This window comes from Salvia splendens, chromosome 6, assembly GCF_004379255.2.
Source record: "Salvia splendens isolate huo1 chromosome 6, SspV2, whole genome shotgun sequence".
In the NCBI taxonomy this organism is placed as follows: Eukaryota; Viridiplantae; Streptophyta; class Magnoliopsida; order Lamiales; family Lamiaceae; genus Salvia; species Salvia splendens.
In genome coordinates this window covers 468,653-486,756 of record NC_056037.1, presented here as the reverse complement: position 1 = coordinate 486,756, position 18,104 = coordinate 468,653, and the positions used below count along the sequence as shown (strand labels likewise).

The 18,104-nt window shown below is 33.9% G+C and overlaps 4 protein-coding genes across 5 annotated transcripts; 2 read left to right on the top strand and 2 right to left on the bottom strand.

Annotated features, from left to right (window-relative positions):
- The first annotated feature begins 529 nt into the window (after positions 1 to 529).
- LOC121806694 lies at positions 530 to 1,913 on the top strand. Of its 2 annotated transcripts, none has more exons than XM_042206815.1 (2): positions 530 to 819; positions 1,195 to 1,913. In XM_042206815.1, exon 2 carries the CDS (start codon positions 1,197 to 1,199, stop codon positions 1,596 to 1,598), a length of 402 nt encoding a protein of 133 aa, XP_042062749.1. In that variant the 5' UTR covers positions 530 to 819; positions 1,195 to 1,196; the 3' UTR covers positions 1,599 to 1,913. The 2 variants fall into 2 exon arrangements, with proteins under 2 accessions (XP_042062749.1, XP_042062748.1); XM_042206814.1 differs by having other exon boundaries at positions 535 to 743.
- An 878-nt stretch (positions 1,914 to 2,791) lies between these two features.
- On the bottom strand, positions 2,792 to 4,348 carry LOC121808640 (SKP1-like protein 1A). Its single transcript, XM_042209226.1, has 2 exons — positions 3,933 to 4,348; positions 2,792 to 3,116 (listed from the first exon to the last, which is right to left on the bottom strand). Exons 1-2 carry the CDS (start codon positions 4,263 to 4,265, stop codon positions 2,943 to 2,945), a joined length of 507 nt encoding a protein of 168 aa, XP_042065160.1. The 5' UTR covers positions 4,266 to 4,348; the 3' UTR covers positions 2,792 to 2,942.
- A 4,550-nt stretch (positions 4,349 to 8,898) lies between these two features.
- Positions 8,899 to 10,607, top strand: LOC121807319 (uncharacterized protein C594.04c-like). Its single transcript, XM_042207542.1, has 3 exons — positions 8,899 to 9,229; positions 9,296 to 9,559; positions 9,933 to 10,607. The coding sequence occupies exons 1-3, from the start codon at positions 8,978 to 8,980 to the stop codon at positions 10,410 to 10,412; spliced, it is 996 nt and encodes a 331-aa protein (XP_042063476.1). The 5' UTR covers positions 8,899 to 8,977; the 3' UTR covers positions 10,413 to 10,607.
- A 416-nt stretch (positions 10,608 to 11,023) lies between these two features.
- On the bottom strand, positions 11,024 to 13,564 carry LOC121810016 (GDSL esterase/lipase EXL3-like). The gene is made up of 5 exons (XM_042210886.1): positions 13,259 to 13,564; positions 12,359 to 12,489; positions 11,962 to 12,195; positions 11,486 to 11,741; positions 11,024 to 11,381 (listed from the first exon to the last, which is right to left on the bottom strand). Exons 1-5 carry the CDS (start codon positions 13,515 to 13,517, stop codon positions 11,191 to 11,193), a joined length of 1,071 nt encoding a protein of 356 aa, XP_042066820.1. The 5' UTR covers positions 13,518 to 13,564; the 3' UTR covers positions 11,024 to 11,190.
- Positions 13,565 to 18,104: the final 4,540 nt, after the last annotated feature.

Below are 18,104 nucleotides of genomic sequence, written 5' to 3'. Positions count from 1 at the left end.
TATGGAACGGCAAGCGTCAATAATATGGGGAAGAGGTTCGTAATATCGCCTTCCCCGGCTCAATAGTCAAACCAAAACCATGTTTGGTTATATATTTTACCACGACCATCATTCAATTTTTTTTTTCCAAAACACTTCATATATATACCTTGTTGAAGTTCCACGTGTTTCCTTACAAATTACCTGTCTCGCTTTAATTGATATTTTTCTCGGACATTGAACTTAATATGATTATAAATACTATGCTCTCTTCTACGTTAATCGTTCTCCACTTAACTCGAAAAAACAACATTGCATAAAATCTTATTTCAAAAATGAAATTGATCAAATATAATGGGATTAAATCATTAAAGTAGTGATGAATTTAAATATTGTCCCATAGTATTTTATAATTAGTTAACAGTTCTATATTTGAAGTGTTGATTTATAATCGAATGAATACTCTATTTTAGTTCTATAGTGAACTACATATTTACCCCAATTAATAAATAAATTACAAAAATTATGCAAAAATCTTTACGTCTCAAAACAATGATTATAGACTATTTTTCTTGTTTTAAAAATAAAATCAATAATATTGTGGCGTGCAATTTGATACTAATTCAATTATTTCAGTTTTTTCATAATATTATTCTGAGAAAAATAGACTATTTCGATTAATAACTTGGGGTTTTCTAGATTTTGCCAAATAAGTTCAGAGTCGCTGCAAGTTTGCATCTTCCACGGCTACAACTTTGCAATTCGTGAACTCTTTAATCTTAAGCTAATCTTTCATTTTTCATATTGTTTTGTGGTGAATCTGATTAATTGAAATTTGATGTACGATTAAAAAGCTTCTTATTGTTTCCAATATTGACTTTTTTTTAATTAGCTGGCAAATCAGAGGAGAAATAGTTATAAATGAAAGTGTGTCATATATATTGCGTTAACAGAAGTGCCACAAATGCTTCATGTTGGTCCTCGTAGTGGTTGAAATGCTTGATTGAGAATATGTGCAGCTAAGCTGTTTGTGAAAATGTCAAATTGAATTGTATCACATATATAGCGTTAATTATGTTTCTGCATTATGATTGAAGTTTCCTTATCGTGATTTAAATGCTTCATTGCGGAGATAGTTGTTTGTCAAAATGTCCAATGATGCCACACCACGAACCACTCACATTTTGTATGAATTTGTGACTACTATGGTTTCAGGCATGGCTGGGAAAGCAGTGAAATCTGTTGCAAAAGCAGTTGGAGAATACCAGTTCCCATGGAGAGAGAAGTTGACAAAATACAGAGATGAGCTGTCAAAGGGTGTGTGGGGTTACTGGGAGCTTGGTGCTTGGAATCCTCTAGCTATTAGTGCACGCCACCGAGCTCGGATCCGCAAAGAGGTCCTCCTTGCTGGAGGTGATTGGGAATTTGATCCAGAAAGGAAGGAGATGAAGACGAAGAGAAAAGGGCACAAGGTTGATAGGTTGGCTGCCGAGAAGCGAGCCAATACTGCTCGACTGATGGGAGAGATGCCCAAGATGTTGGATGATTACAAGAAGAGAAAGTGGGAGAGGAAGATGAAAGCAGAAGAGGATGCTGCCAAGAAGGCATTGAACGAGTAGCTAAAAGCTCAGCCCTTTCGATTCATGGTTTTAAAAGCTGGATTCCTTCTTGTTCGGTTTCACCTTGATGCTTTCTTAGTTGTTCTTACATAAGTTGTTGATGGACCTCCGTTTTGAACCTTTATGTATTGATGCCTTGTTGAGCTCTTACATAAGTAGGTCGTGCTTTTTAGACATTTGTTTTCTCTCCGGCCTCTGCTAAAACTGAGATTCTGATGAATTGTTATATCATATGCCAAAAAAGGCGTTGAACTAGCAGCTAACAGCTCCTCCCTTTCATTTCATGTTATTAAAAACTGGATTCCTTCTTGTTCAGTATCTTCTTGAAATTCATGATGCTTTGTTAGTTAGTTGCATATGTTGTTGAAGAACTTCCATTTTGAATGTTTTTGTTATGATGCTTCGATGAGCTCTTACATAAGTAGGTCGTGTTTTTTAGATATTCGCTTCTCTTTGGCCTATGCTAAAACTGAGATGCAGATGAATAACAGGACATCATCTTTTGTAGTATGAAACATTTTCCACAAGGTGTTGATATGCTTTCATTTGTGATGTTTATGAAGTCGATTTTGAGGAAAGAAATAACTTTTGAACTTGTGTGGGATGACAAATTAATTGAAATACTCTTACGAAATTCAAAACAACAAAAATGGAAAACAATAATGTAAACCAGATTAAATAGGAGAAACATTCCATTTATAAGACAATACCCCGAAAGTAAATTGATTTGTTCCTAGGGCATAGAAGTGCCTCAATCAGACCCACTCCCGCTAGGCACCAATGAACTTATACAATGAGCCGAGGGTACACCTATCAGACACTGTATGAAAGCAGTGGCGGTGTGTCGCACACCCATAAATAGGCCTGGAGGACTTAGAAGGTCTCGCCGTCAAATTACATCAATACTCAATAGCAGTTACGGCTATCCAAAAAGCCAAAGAGCTAGTCAAATACTACAAAAGGTTTAAAGTCTTTCACAATAATTGGTTATGCAAAACAAAATTATTTTTTTTAACTAGATATACCCCGTGTTGAATTCATTGCGCAACATTTATTTCTCAGAAAAGGTAAGCACTTTTGTATTTGAAACTTTTCCCTGCTGGAATGTTGTGTGCTCTTAGGAAGATCAACAAAAGAACAAAACCAATATGCAACACGAATAATAATAATAATAATAATAATAACAACCACCATAGTAAAATAGATATTATTACCCAGTCACAGCTCAAGTTGATGCCAAACATAGGAGAAACCAAACTTAACAAAACATTCAATTCAAAGGTAAACAAAATAAGCCATAAACAGCAAGTAGCACTTGATTCACAAGCCAGAATGGTTTTACATCTACTCGAAAGCCCACTGGTTCTCTCTTCGGACCTCTTCTTCCTCTTCAGGAGTGAAATCATTCTTGATGTTGAACGTCTTCCTGATCTCCTCCGGAGTCTTTCCCTTGATCATGTCAGCAACTGTTTGGCAAGTCAGATCCAGAAGGCTCTTGATGTTCAGGTAGTTAGCAGACTGCAAATGTTTACATTGGTTAAATCCACACTTACAAAATCAAAGAAATAATAAAATGTCAATGAGGCAAAAAAAGAACAGGAATGAACAATCATCAATAGAGATTGTTAGAAATAGAGTTTTCATAAAGATATAAAATATCCACAAGGGTCTAACTACAACGAGTATTATTCATTTTGAAAGTGAAATCATCAATAGTTAGATTTACAAGCTTTATTTAACACGAGCACCAACAAATCTGAAGAAAAGCTATTATCTTCACTGGTTAGACAGCAGAACAAACAATGATTGGAAGAATCATGATTCAATAAAAATATGAAATGATCAATAAACAAAAAACAAGAAACTATACATATGGAATAAGCTTTCGATCATTCTCCTCAGATATGGAGCAGTTGTGGGAGATTTTCAAATAGTCTAAATGATATTCAAATTTGATGGGTTATCATATCAAAACCAGAGAAGAATGTCAAATTTAAAAGTCCACAGTTAGTTTTAAACCTCAAATTCTATAAACAGACAACAACGCAATACTATCAGACCCAAAATCAGTAATGTATAAAGATAGTAAACAAATGAAAACGCATAAAATCAGTCAACAACAGCAAGTTATGAGTTATAAAACCAATATCACAAAGTTGAAAGCAAGTAATATAGTAATCATGATAGTAATTGGAGAATAGAAGGCAAATATAGATGCAGACAAGTAGAATTAAACAAAGCCCTAAACCACAACGCACAAACAATAACAGCAAACAAAACAGCAAAAAAAGTTATCAAAAAGCCTAGACAAACACCGAAGAACAAAAAATGTACCAAAATCAGGTCGAACAGCGTGGCCTGGTCGACTTTGACGAAGTCGGCATCGAAAGCCTTGAGGTCATCGTCAGAGGAGGCAACCTTGTCCTCGGCCTTGGTTGAAGCGGAGGAGGCGGCGGCGTCGACGTGCTTTTTGCAGTACTCGATGACCTTGGAGAGGATTTTTCCGGTGACGTTGGGGATCGGAATGACATTGTCGACGCAGTCGTCCTCGATCATGTGCTTGATGGTCTGAGACTCGACGGCGACCTCCTCGTCGACCTCGAAGACCTCGCCATCGGAGCTGCGGAGGATGATCTTCTTGCCGGAGTTCTCCGACGCGGACGCCATGGAATTTGATTTGAGAGAGGGTTTGGAATTTGGATTAGGGCTCGAAATTGGGGATGGGGGATTTTTTGCTACAGAGGTATAAATAAGGGGGAAGCCCAAATATATCGCACGCGGAAGGCGAAAAGATATTGTTAAATTATTTTTTAAAGGAAAATATACCTAAAATAAAACCATGAAAATAGTAGATTCTGGTATATTTACTCTTCTTAAAATTGAGAGTAAGTAACGAATTAGTACTCCATTAAATTTCAAATTTCACAATCTACTAAAAGGTACTACTAGTATTTTGTTTTTTTCATTTTTCCTTATATCTTTTCGGCCATTTCGCTACCATTTGTTTTGTTACCATCATCACCCCTCTAAATTCAACACTGCCACACACTAAACTCACATATTGAAACATTTTTCATGTCACATTTCTCCATTAGTACATGTTCTGATTGACAGCCTTACAATAATGACCATTGTCCCAGCTCTTAGTCCCTTGACTCGTGACCAAAACAACAGCCTACACGCTCAACCCCCCTTCCTCTACATTCAAAAGAAAAAAAACATAGACTTTCGAGTGGTTCCACTAGAATCGACCCACTAAATAATACAAAGCGAGGCCATAATGAGGCTCATTGGTAGTAACAAGTTTTGATTGAACTTTTTGTAAACCTAGGAATCTAGGATTGGCTTGGGCCAGCCGGAAACAATCCAAGAGAGGATTTGAATTTTGATTATGATACTATTTCAGTTTATTTAATTAGCTTGTTGTTAATTTATCAAAAAATACATATAGAATTTATTTTATATGGGATTATGCAAGTGATTATTTTCCTTTTCAGAAACAAGGTGTATTAAGAAATAAGAACTTTACATATAAGTTATAACGTCATGTTTCGAGCCAAATTTATTACTTATTTATTTCACTAATTACCTCTCTTAGTTCTCTATATCATCATTATCTTTCTAGTTATCAGGCATTGGATTTTTTGGAGGGAGGCGTTGAAAATTGTTTATTTAACACTAGTATAAGGAATTGATTGGTCATAGCATAGGTATGAATGTGTGTAATTAGGTGAGACTGAAACGACAATTTTTATTTAATTGGTACGCCTGGTAAATAAAGAATTGAATGATATTAATTACTTTCATATTGTATTATATGGGCCGGTTTAATTCAATCTGGACCGAAAATTGAAAATGATAGGCCTAGTTTGGCCCATGATCTGGGCCCACCTCAAAACGTCAACTCAATATTTTGATATCCATTTTCTTTGTATCATGTATATAAACCTTCATAAACTCTTAACTTCTTTGACACTTGACAGATCCTGAAAATAAAACCTATAACACTTTGAAGGTCGTTGTTTTCGTATGGTTTGGGAAATAAATAAATTGAAATAAGTTATAAAAGGTCAGTCGTTGTTGACATTTGTCTTTAAAATTGGAAGTTCTAATGCCCTCTCTCTTCTCTCTCAGTTCTTCACAAATAAATGGGTTGGTTGGGCTAAGTGTGAGCAAAACAATACATATATCAAAGCCCAATTTTCACCAAAATCAAAATTATTACTAGTACATCACAACATTTAGGCGTAGCTTTTATATACTGGCCCAGCCCAATTCTAGAGAAATGACTCAGCTCATTGCAATTGTTCATCCCAACATATTTTATTTGAGACTCAATCCTAGAAAAATGTATATTTCAAAATAATGTATGAATGATATAGCATTATAGCTTAATATGACTAACAGAAAAATGGAAACGTAATCTCATATCCTGTAAAGTCAGATTTGGCAACTTTCATATCTATAACTATAATAATACTAACTTTTTGATAAAATTAAAATTGGGTGAAAAAATCATTTCTAAATCAAACTTTAGTGTATATGCATATTTTGTACTCCTAGTAAACACGTCTTGCATACCATATTAATTTGTTTACATTTGTCAAACTATAAACCTTAATGTATGCTCTAATCTTGATTTTTGAATGTATGATAGTTTGTATAAATTTTTGAAGAGTTTACGTTACAAGTATAGCCATAAGTAACAATATCCTAAATTATTGACAATTATACCAGAATGAAAATTCAGGTGCGCGCACAATGTCACCTCCTCCTCCCCAACTCTCGTGTCTTCCCCTTCTGTATGTCGGGTGAAACTCAAATTCAAATCGGGTTTTGACCTTGCTCCTTGCGCTCACACTCATAGTCCTTCCTTGATTAAAAAAAAGACAATTAAAAATAAAGAAGAATCGATTGATTGTGTTAGTGTGACACATTAATTTGGGAATAAAGCATATGATGATGATGATCATGATTTATGTAGGCATGGAGCACGGGATTAAAATTATCACTAACCACAATCATTAGCCCACTAACCATCCAACTAATTGATTCTGTGGTCCAACCCCTTTACTTTTACTGCCATTAGACGGCGCCATTGATTTCATGGTATATTTTTTAAATTTAAATTCTTATCTTGATTAAAACATCCCCCACATTACCAAATAAATATAACATGTTAACATTATTTTTCCAATTTTATGAATATTTTAATTTAATTGATATTCATATATAGTACCGCTATAATTTTTTGGCCCATCAACCGTGCGATAAAACTAGTGAGGCCTAAAAAATAAAATATACAGTACTTCCTTGGTCTATGAATGTTCTGACTCCGGTAAGGATTTTAAGATTTGAAAATATAAAAAAAAATAGGATTAGAAAAAATGTTAGTGCAATGAGTCAATATTTTTTGGGGAATTTTTTCTATTTTGAATTAGATTAAAGGCAAAAATTGGTACTGAACGTATACTCATTTTACGATTCTCGATTCCACCCCTCTCCTCGAGGCTCTTCTTCCACGCCTCCGCTATCTCCTCCGCCTTCCCCTTGATGCTCGGCGTCACCGACATCGTCTCCTTTCCCAGCACAGGATCCACCATCATCGGAATCAGCAACTCCAGCAGCAGCACGCATGCCCACCCCAAATCATAGCTATTGCTATTGTTCGTGCTGCTCGCCACAGTAAACACCTCGGAGATCGCCTCCAGCACTAATCGCGGTGGATCGACGCAGCTGGAGAGGGCTTTCGGCAGCTCCGACCGGAACAGCTCGATCTCCTTCCGCGATCATGAAGATCCAGAACTCCTTCGCCGGCGCCATTATGCGATTCCTAATCTTATATTCAATTTATTTATTTAGAATATATGATGTTAGTTTCAAAATAATTAGAAATCATACTTAACAGCTAAATTTGGTCAAAATAGGTATTAAAAATGTTGACTGTTAACAATTTAACGGAACAGTTAGTTTTGGACCAATTGTGATCCGAATTGAAATGTTTGGTATGCAAAAATTCAAAAAATAATATTTAGGACCAAAATCATAAAATAGACATATGTTCAGGATCAATTTTGGATTTTTCTCTTTAAATTAATTCTACACAAATGAGGTAGAAGTAAGAGTATTTAATATTAAACTATATTTTTATTGATAATATTGACGTTACCATAAAGTATTTATTAGTCGACGTAATTTGTTCATTTCTCGCCAAATTAGTCAATGTATATATTAATATGTCAGCTTCAAACCTATTCAATCTTTTTTATATTTATAATTAATATCTCAGAGATAAGTCTTCGATATCCCATGCTGATAAGCCCTCTGTATAAAATATTGAAAATTAGGCATACTGCCTAAGTTACAAGGTGTAATAATTTGATTAAACTCTAGAGCATCTATGTATTTATTTAGTTATTTTTTGAGTTGTTTAAAGCGTTATTTATTAATCACAGCTAGGCTATAAGAGGCAAACCAAGACTGGTAAAAATAATGCTAGAAACAAAATAGAATAGGATAATAGCATGCCTAGAAATTATAAGTAATTTTTAGTCAAAAATGGTGGTTAACGGAGTTGACCCTCACACTCACGATTTCAATGCGAGTGATGTAACAAATCAAACCCATATTGGAAGTAAGTAATGTAAAAAAATATATTTTGAAGTTTGAATTACATGTAAATGTCGGATATATACATATGACAAACGCAGTGGCATTCCATATACCGTGCCATGTTGATTATGTAAGATAATAGATGCGGGGTTTATATAGATCAAATAAACTCTCTTCTGATCGATTAGTTTTTTGAAATGAATGAATCTATAAAATTTGCATCTTTTTATAAAATTCTAATGTCTTAATTTGTATATAAAATTGATGCTGTCATTTAGAAGTCCTATTTTAAGAATAGTGGATCATGGCATGAGAAAAGAGTGAATGGTGATGAATAATGATGTATAAGAGCCAACTTGAAATAGTAAGACATGAAAGGATGAGTTGGGAAGGACCAAGGACTCAAGGTGGGTGGGCTTGGGAAAGGAGCCAAGCGTGACTAACGATGATGTGTAAGAGCCAAATCAAAGTAGTGAACCATATAGTGACATTGGCCCGATTGCTACAGTCCTTATGAAACATCCTAGTTCGTGGAAATGAACCAATCGTGGTGGCGTAAGGAGGATCGATTGCAATTGAACATCGACTTTTTCTTTAAAATGAATTCTCATATAACTTTTGAAGAAGAGAATCCAAAATCAAAATAGAATATCTAAATTAAAAGAAATGGTAAATAAATAGTGTGAAAAACAGGTGAAGCAAGATCAAGAACAGTAGCTCTATAAAACCAGCTACTCCACCTCTCTAAACACAACCTTCATCGAGCAATGGCGAATTCCACCAGCAATCACTCTCCCGCCAAAAACGTGGTCTGCACCGCGCTAGCATTCCTCGCTCCTCTCCCTTCCATCTTCTTCTACCACTCCTTCCTCCGCCTCTATGCAGGATCGGCCGACTCTCTCCCCCCTCCGTGGGCGGCGTGGTGCTACCACCACCCCGTCCTGCTGGCCAATCTCCTCTTCTTCCTCAACATCAACGTTCTCTTCTGGGCCCTCGCCCTCCTCCAGTCAAGCAACTGGGTTCGTTCGTCCCCTCCATTTTCCCCCAAATTGACAAAAAATCCTAATTTGATTTGATTTTTTCAGTTGATCGACCTGTACTGGACGGTGATACCGGTGCTGGCGCTGCACTACTACAGGAACCACCCAGCGGCGGAGTGGGAGGGGCGGCGGTCGGGATTGGTGGTGGGGCTGACATGGGTGTGGTTCGTGAGGATGACGCACAACTACTTGCGGCGGGAGAAATGGCAGTTGGGAGAGAGAGAAGACTGGAGAATTAACGACATGCGGAAACAGTACGGCACTAAATTTTGGTGGGTGTCTTTCTTCACCGTCTATGTTGCTCAGCAGGTATAATTTTATCATCAACTTATTTTACAAAATTCAGGCCATTTCTAAAAATTCATTCCGATCATAAAAATTTTCGCCACGGATTTTGTCCGGCAGTAAAATTTATAGGTAGACAAATCGCTTCGTAAACTTTTGCCATCCAAATGTAACCCGACATACTTTGAATACACCGGCAAAAATTTACAATTTTTAGTCCTTAGACATTAATTTAAGTACTAGTATGTGTTTTTTTTTAATTTCAAATTTTATAGCATTGACTAAGTAGTTTATAATTTAATAAAATTTTAAGTACGATTGAATTGACTATATTTGAGTTATTAGTTGCTATGAATTATGTGAATAATGTACTTACAAACTATATTATGGTGTGAAGGCGTTTCTGATGGCCATAACCATGCCATTCTACGTGATCCACTCAAACCAAAAGCAACTAAGTTTTTGGGACGCGGTCGCGGCGGCGACATGCTTGGCCGGAGTCACAATTGCATATTTCGCCGACACACAGCTCTACAACTTTGTCGGTCGAAACGAGAGGCTGAAGAAGTATGGAAAAGCACTAGTGCCAGTTTTGGATGAAGGGCTATGGCGCTACTCGCGCCACCCCAACTACTTTGGAGAGCAGTTGTGGTGGTCGGGAGTCGGCCTTTTTGCCTGGAATTTGGATTATAGTTGGTGGTTCATTGGGCCATTGGTGAATAGTGTGTGCTTGGGCATCGTCACTGTTCTTGTGGAGGAGCGGATGTCGAAACATGACTATAGGGCTCGAGCCTACAAGGAGTACCAGGAAACGACGTCATTTTGGGTGCCGTGGTTCAAGACATCCTTGACGGGGAAACAAAAAAAGGAGATATGAATGTCTCTCGTGTTTGGGATCGTATGAAAATGAATGTTAATATTTGCTATCGCGTTAATTTCTCTTTTGTTTTCAAGTTTAAGTGTTGTTCGAATTGTGAGTGAAATTGAATGTGCTATGGTAATTGTGAATCCAAGAATTATTGTATCTAAATATTACGTGTCAAGGTAATTTAAATTCTGAATTTTAGATAAATTCTGTACATTTCACCTATAATGTCCACGTCTACTCTTTGCTCTGTTGCATTTGAGATATTACATTGTACTGCTAGAAAAGATTTCATTTCATAATCGCCTGCAGGTTGAACTTGTTAAGAGGATTTTAGAACAATAAATCTTTCCAAATAGTGGATGAATTATGCCATTTTGTAGACCACACTGTCCTCAAATATTTGGTAGACCTTGAGATCATTCATATTTGTTATATATAGTGATACTCCATAAAAAATGCTTATTTGTTCTGTTTCATCTCCTCTTGTTGCAAATTAATCATAACAAAGAAAGAAAACATGTTTTAGATGATTTAGTTGTAGAAGTTTGTTATGTTTGTGATATACCTCAACCTGGAAAAGTCACTGTCTGAACTTCGAGGAGCTAAAATATCTCAAAAGCTTAGGCAAAGAAATTTTCTGAATTGATTGAGAAGTAGAACATATCACTTGAGGCAGATGATTTACATAAGAAAGAAAACATGTTAAACAAACTATATGCTGATTGCATAAACCCTCTCTTTAAACATTGGTCCCAATAAATCAAATTGTTTTAGGCAGTTCCAGACCTCATTCTAAGCTCTTGATGTATTTATGTAGGACTAGATCAACGAGAGCCCTGTATGCTCTCTCAGTGGGATGGTAGCTGTCCCAAAATACGTACTTTGAGTCATCGCTGCACGTTCCACTCAATTTGTTACACAGTATGACCACTTCTATGTTTCCTGTCCCGCAGCAGCCTTTGTCACTAACCTCGAACCCTAATACAACCATGAGAAAGAAAGTAGTAAGGTATGTATGTGTTTGTTTGGGTATGAAGAGATCAAGAAGTAAAAATAGAAAGAAATTATCGAATATGGCTAACCGTGGTTTTGAGGTTGTTGAATGAGATCAAGAAGAGGGTCATAGATATTGACGTAAACAAGCTTGGACTGAGGCAAGCTTTTGGCGAGGGAAGCAAGTTCCAGTGAGAGCTTTTCGTTAACCATTTGCGCAGCCTGATTTTCTTCCTCGGAACACATCCTCGCTATGCCACCTGCAAGGGTTCTTTGAGCCGGCAAACATCCTATTGGTGGGGTGCCGAAAACAGCAATTCGTCTCGCTCCAAGCTTGTATAGTTCCTGTGTTTTATTCGTAAATCGAACATGTTATAGTCATGATTCAAGATGGATGTTTTATTAGGCCCAATATCCTGTTATAACTATGATTTGTTTCTTGTAAATTGCATTGAAATATTATAGTGAAAATCTCTGGCTTAAGGTATTCATCTCTTATTGTATATCAAACTGGATAAACAATTTCATGTGTTAATTTCTTTTTAATTTGTAACATTTTGTTCACCTGTATGAAGTTGGAAGCCGAGGACACCATGAGATCGGTGTATGAAGCGATGTCGTATTGCTTGCGACGGAGGCCGATGGTGAAGTAAGTGTTTGCAAGATCATCACTGCCTGCCACCACCAGGTATAAGCTGTTGGCCAAGATAAAATTGCCCTTTTCTTCCCCAACAGCTGCTTTCAGCTTTCCAATGTATTCTTTGAAATGCTTCAACTGATCAGACAGAGATATTGCTGACTGCACAAGTGCATTTGATTTTTCACAAACATTAGGACAAGAAAATCCTCAAATTTTACATGTGATGTGTCATTTGTTTTACGAACTGTACATATATTGATGATGTCATTTTACATAGTTGCATCACATTATTTGAGAGAGACGAGCGGGATGGAACTCGTACCACTATTTGAGCAGTTTGCGGGTCGAAGCCGCATCCTCCCGAAGCAAAGCTGACTCCAGTTGGAAGGTCTTGAGGCTTCAAATTGGGATCAAGATATGCTGGTATCAGTTCTTTCACTCCAAGTTCTTCAGCTGCAATGCAAAAATCAATTTTGTTACAATCACATGGTTTGGTTTAGTTCAACCATATCTCTTTCTGTCATTAGATATCACACTTTTGCTATTTCGAGATGTTTCTTATTACACGTCTCATTTCTATTTTATTATATATACTATATTTGGTAAATATGTCTTAGATTTCATTAACTCGTTTCCCTTACATTTAATTAAAAAAAAACTAACATTTTCCACACATACCTTTGCATTTTTATTAATATTATGTCATCCAAGTGGGATTCAATTGCTAAAAAATGATATACAACATGTATCTGAATGCTCTAATTATTGAAATTAGTATTACCTATTTTATATCTCACGTACAAAGTTAATTGCCTTCACATTGAAATTGACTGTAGTGAAAAAAAATGCAAATTTGTCCTTATATATGATTGAAAATGATTTTTATTTAAACCCTTCATGTATTAGTATATACTACTATATATGTAGTTTAAATAACAGTCAAATCAATGATTTAGCAGAGTCCAATAAAAAATGAGCGTTGCAATTGAATATGCTGATTGTGATGTAGTACTACTACTCATTAATTGAGCTTTGCAAATTAAACCAATTATTGATTAAAGTTGGCTGTTGAAGTAGTATGCATCTTCCAAAATGATAGAGAAATAAAGAAAATAAATATTAAAAAAAAAAATTGACGTTAAACTTGTGTATAAGTAAAGTAAGAAAATAAGGTCAATAGTATTTTGTTAAACATGCAAGGCACATAGAGATGAGAGAGTACCGATAATGTCCGGAGGAGTCTTGCCGTTGCTGAATCTGCCGGTGGGAACGGCGCCGTTGAGATCTTTTCCGTAGGGCGGGAAATTGCATTTGACAAGTGTTGCCACATGATTGTTCGCGCCTTGATCAACGATCGAATCTCCGAACGCATATACCGCCGGAACCGTTACGTTCGGAGGCAGATTAACACGCCCTTCACAACAACTCATCATTACATATACAATTACACCAAACCAACAACTCCATGAATTCCTCCTCATCTTCACAACCTCTTCCTTTTCTTTCTCTTTCTCTCTTTTTTTTGCTTTGCCCTCCAAAATGAGTCTATATATAATTGAGAACATGACGTCGTTGTACATTATTTTACTATGGAATAATACATTAATTATGAGATACAATTAATAATACAAAAGTACGGCTTTAATTGCTCTAAAGTCTAAAGTCCATTCATGCCTTTCTTTTTACATATATTTTCCTTTGCTTTTTTATGTTTCCGACTAGAGAATTTTATATTTTTATTTTAAATTACTATAAATTTGTTATATTTGTTATTAGTAGGGGAAAATTAATTACGATATTTAATAGTAATGAATAAATGGGCATTCGACATAACATATTATTACGTAAATTTATCTTTTCTCTTATAGTATTAGTAACATATAGTACGTGTCTGTATTTTTTAAATGAAGAGTGGAAAGTAATAAAGTATTTGTTGTATATGTATACGTGTGTTCTTTATTTCCACTTGTATACAAGTTAGGTGTACAAATTTAATTCTATGTGACAATTTCCTTAAGGATAGCCATGCATAATACTTTGATCTCTGCTTCACGAGAAATAATATTTTTTAATATTTTTTTGGTATGACGATTATTATGATAATTACTACTATTATTGATTCATTTACATAATCAATTAGTCAAGTAGTTCTCCAATAATATTCCAATATTTAAGCGTAATCTCAAAAATATCCAACATTTTATTATGTAGTAACATTTGGTATACCTAGCTTTTAATATTTAATATTAAAATATATCTAAGTAATTATTTTATCTTATAAAAAATGTCTATGTGCATATATATTATGAGTAAAATTCAAAAGTTATATGTATATTATGAATGTTAAGGGTTCTATTTCATGCTTTCAAGATTTTGAATTATGAATTATGATACGGTTCGACATCCAATTAACATTTGATTAATTATTCTGAAAATCCACTTTTCATCATTAAGTTGTTGTTAGGGTAGGTCCATAATAAATTACTAATAATTAAACATAGTTTGGTTATCTACCTCGATTCAGCTACAGAGCCACTAAATTTATTAATTGAAGAAAGTTTGAGATATTAGTATTTTTTATTGATGAAGCTAAACAAGATTCACTTTTGTGGATTACTTTTTAAAGTTTGAAATATTACAATTTGATACCCTGAATTATTGGCCTTAATTGGAAGTATTCTGAACTATACATAATGCTAAACATATCACTAGTTATACATAATTATGATTTAATATATACAAGAATTTTCGTAGTGCTAATAAACATGTCCCAATATTGAATTTTCTGGTTGACATAAACTTAATAAAAAATAGTGCCTCAATAGTGAGCTAACACCATTTATATGCCTAATAATAAAAAAATCTGATGAGTCACAATATCTTTCCACTACCCAAACATTAAAATAAACCTTGAATTTGGCAATACTAGTTAGTAGTAGTACTACATTTTATATACATTCAAATTCTGCAATACTGGTTGTAACGTTTACTAGATTCTAGAAATTGATTAGTTCGGTAAACTGCCACATTGAATTAGTAGCTTTTTTCAATACAAATCTGCCATATTTTTTGCAAAGAGATAAGTCAGAGTATAATATGGAGTACAATTTTTAATAGGATTCGTATTAAACCTGTCACAGTGCTAATTGATAAAGCCTAATACTACTAAATGTTAGTATCTGACTACCATCAATTCATTGTAGGAGGATCAAAACAAACTTAATCTAACAACATAATTTCAAATTCCAAAAATGTAAATATATATTTACTTAGTCAAATTAGATATTTAAAAATAGAAAGGAATAAAACGAGTGTGTAACATTATACCTAAGATTGATCAATAAGTATCTAATAATGTTCAAACAATTATATTTATAGTATTGATAAGTGCATCTGTGTACTTTTTTTCTTCTTTCGAATAATTTTTTTATGCAATTACAAAAAGCTCAAACCCAAAAAATTATAATAGCAAGCAATGATGCAACATATAAAATTGAGGTTCAAAAGGCCAACAGAAACAATAAAAACAACTGATAAACACAAAACTAAGCCAATAATTAAGAAATGACGAGCGAATAATCAAACAAAATCTATATAAAAAAAAGTCCTAAAGAAAAGAAACACCCAAACAACACCAAAAGCACCCAAATAACAAAACATCTAAAAAAATCAGCCAAGAACAGTAGTAGTAAAAGAAGAAAAGCATATCTCTGGATTTCACCAAACGACGTACCTGTCACTTTTTCAGTCTCCATTCCAATCTCTGATAACCGTCAGATCTTTTGTTACTAAGGTGATTGACAGTAAAATCCAACTAGGTATCACCTTCTAATCCACGAATGAATGTGCAAAATTAACATTGTCTTTTCTAAGTCCCAATTTGGTTTGAATCCATAAAAAACTATTTTATTCCAAATATATATTAAATCGATAATAATATGACATATACTAAGGAGATCCATAACTTTATGTAAAACCTACGAACTTTACAGTGCTCTTTAAACCGAACGATTAATAAAGCAAACTTAATTACAATTAATTCAGTTGGATATTTTAGTGATATTGGTAAGACGTCACAAGTCGCAAATATTGATCATAAGACACCGACTTATCTACAAAATTTTGTTAATATATAGATAAAATAAATATTGCATTATTTTAGAGATACTATTATCAACAAAATTTGAATCATAGTCTATGAATGAACTTACTATCACCAGATTTTATATAATGATATATTTTATATAATTTCGCTTAAAGTTGGGGTCAAGTGATAATATTAACCCAAAATATTAACAGAAAAGACAACAATTGCCTTCACAAATTTTCGTAATAACTCCTCTTCAAGAAATAGAATAAAAATCGTTATAATTGTAGGCCTGAAAATGTGGTTATTAGGTTTTGCATTAACATGAAATGAGTCACGAGCCGTATCAATCAACTAACTCCTAACTGCCCTCTCTCTTCATAAGTATACACATTAATTATGTTTACTAGGTATTTATTAAAAAAATCTACTTATTATTATAAATACTGTATAATAGTTATTTTTATATAAAATAAATAAAAAATTTGTATTATATGCATTTCGTATAATAATTAATTTTGATCTGTCACGCGTATTATTCGCGTACCAAAAGATATCTTAGGCTAGTTTAATAGTTTTATATACTTTTTAGACCAAAATAGATATTTTGAATTATATGTTTATACCATTTTTGTTCATTTTATTTGATATTACTATACTTTTTCTATTTGAGACGTCCATTATGCTTGATACATTTCTTGAAATGTGAGATTATTAGTATATATCTACTATAAATTTGAAATACTACTGTATAAGTTTATGACATAAATTCCAAATATGAAATCTAAAATATATAATCTCTACCATAACAAATTTCTTTGTCTGCCCCTTTATGTATCGGAAGAAAATTGATGCACGTTGATCTCAAACGTGCGAACCAATTATGTGGAGTACAATATTAATGGTGTTAATTGCGATGGTTAAGTATTAAGCATAGTAGTTAAGTATTAATCATGTTAGCTAAGTATTAATCACAACATTAACTACAAATTAGTAGTACTAACATAGAAGTTGCTTTCAATAGAGTTGAATGATTGTTGTATATTGCATGTGGTATGTATAGCATGTCGCTGTGACATCATTTATTACAAATAATGTTGAAACTCACTACCACACATTATTAACAGGCTAAATCGGCCTTATCTCCTTTTTTGGTTTTGTTTTATTTCTATAATAACAATGTAGGTGGAATCGGCTGATTCAATTGCTGGCTCACGAAAAGCGGCAGCCCAAATAAATAGGACTAGTAATTCCTTACAAAGGCTTGTCTTTTCGATAGAAAAATCTAACAACAAAACTACGTTAGTTTAATTGTCATGTCATATTCGATTTCTTCGTCAATTTTTTAGGTATGTACGTCACTACGTGTAAATCCTTATTCTTCTACAATTTTTTTAATTTTTACATATTAGTATGTAGTATGTAAATTAACAACCTACTAAGTTATTTAGTTTTACAATTAATCAATTTATCACTAACATGATTGAATGACTTTAATATAGCTTTGTCGGATGTAAGCAAGAAGATATTGCATTATACTAAATTAAACCATTTCATTTGTTAAACTCCTTTGTATTCCTTTTGTCCCAATTTAGTTAGACGTTTCTTTTGAGCGCTGAGATTAAGACTATAAAATGAAATAAATAAAGATAAATTAAAATAAGATAGAGAATAAGATACTTAGAAAAGATGAGCGAGATTAAAGAAGAGAGATAATAAAATAAGAGTGATTAGATATTTTGTTTATAGTCAAAATATGAAATAACTCAATTAAATTAGAACATTCCAAAAGGGAATACAGTTGTCTTGTTTATGTTTTTTTCATCGTCTCCCTTCCATCCCAATATAAACCGAAATTCAACAAATAAAATTATTTAATTTCATACTTATACAATGTCATTTTGCTACTTACAGTCACTTTAGTTAATGTTCAATAATAATAATTAATCAAGCGATATCAACGCCAAAATCTAGATCTAGA

What these genes read in the sequence shown, in the direction of transcription:
- LOC121807319 (XM_042207542.1), top strand. Translation starts at nt 8,978, where the DNA reads ATGGCGAATTCCACCAGCAATCACTCTCCCGCCAAAAACGTGGTCTGC. An exon ending in TCCTCCAGTCAAGCAACTGG is followed by an intron (nt 9,230 to 9,295) that starts GTTCGTTCGTCC and finishes TGATTTTTTCAG; the next exon opens with TTGATCGACCTGTACTGGAC. An exon ending in CCGTCTATGTTGCTCAGCAG is followed by an intron (nt 9,560 to 9,932) that starts GTATAATTTTAT and finishes TATGGTGTGAAG; the next exon opens with GCGTTTCTGATGGCCATAAC.
- LOC121810016 (XM_042210886.1), bottom strand. Translation starts at nt 13,517, where the DNA reads ATGAGGAGGAATTCATGGAGTTGTTGGTTTGGTGTAATTGTATATGTA. An exon ending in GACTCCTCCGGACATTATCG is followed by an intron (nt 12,490 to 13,258) that starts GTACTCTCTCAT and finishes TTTGCATTGCAG; the next exon opens with CTGAAGAACTTGGAGTGAAA. An exon ending in TCAACAACCTCAAAACCACG is followed by an intron (nt 11,382 to 11,485) that starts GTTAGCCATATT and finishes TGGTTGTATTAG; the next exon opens with GGTTCGAGGTTAGTGACAAA.
- LOC121806694 (XM_042206815.1), top strand. Translation starts at nt 1,197, where the DNA reads ATGGCTGGGAAAGCAGTGAAATCTGTTGCAAAAGCAGTTGGAGAATAC.
- LOC121808640 (XM_042209226.1), bottom strand. Translation starts at nt 4,265, where the DNA reads ATGGCGTCCGCGTCGGAGAACTCCGGCAAGAAGATCATCCTCCGCAGC. An exon ending in CGCTGTTCGACCTGATTTTG is followed by an intron (nt 3,117 to 3,932) that starts GTACATTTTTTG and finishes AAACATTTGCAG; the next exon opens with TCTGCTAACTACCTGAACAT.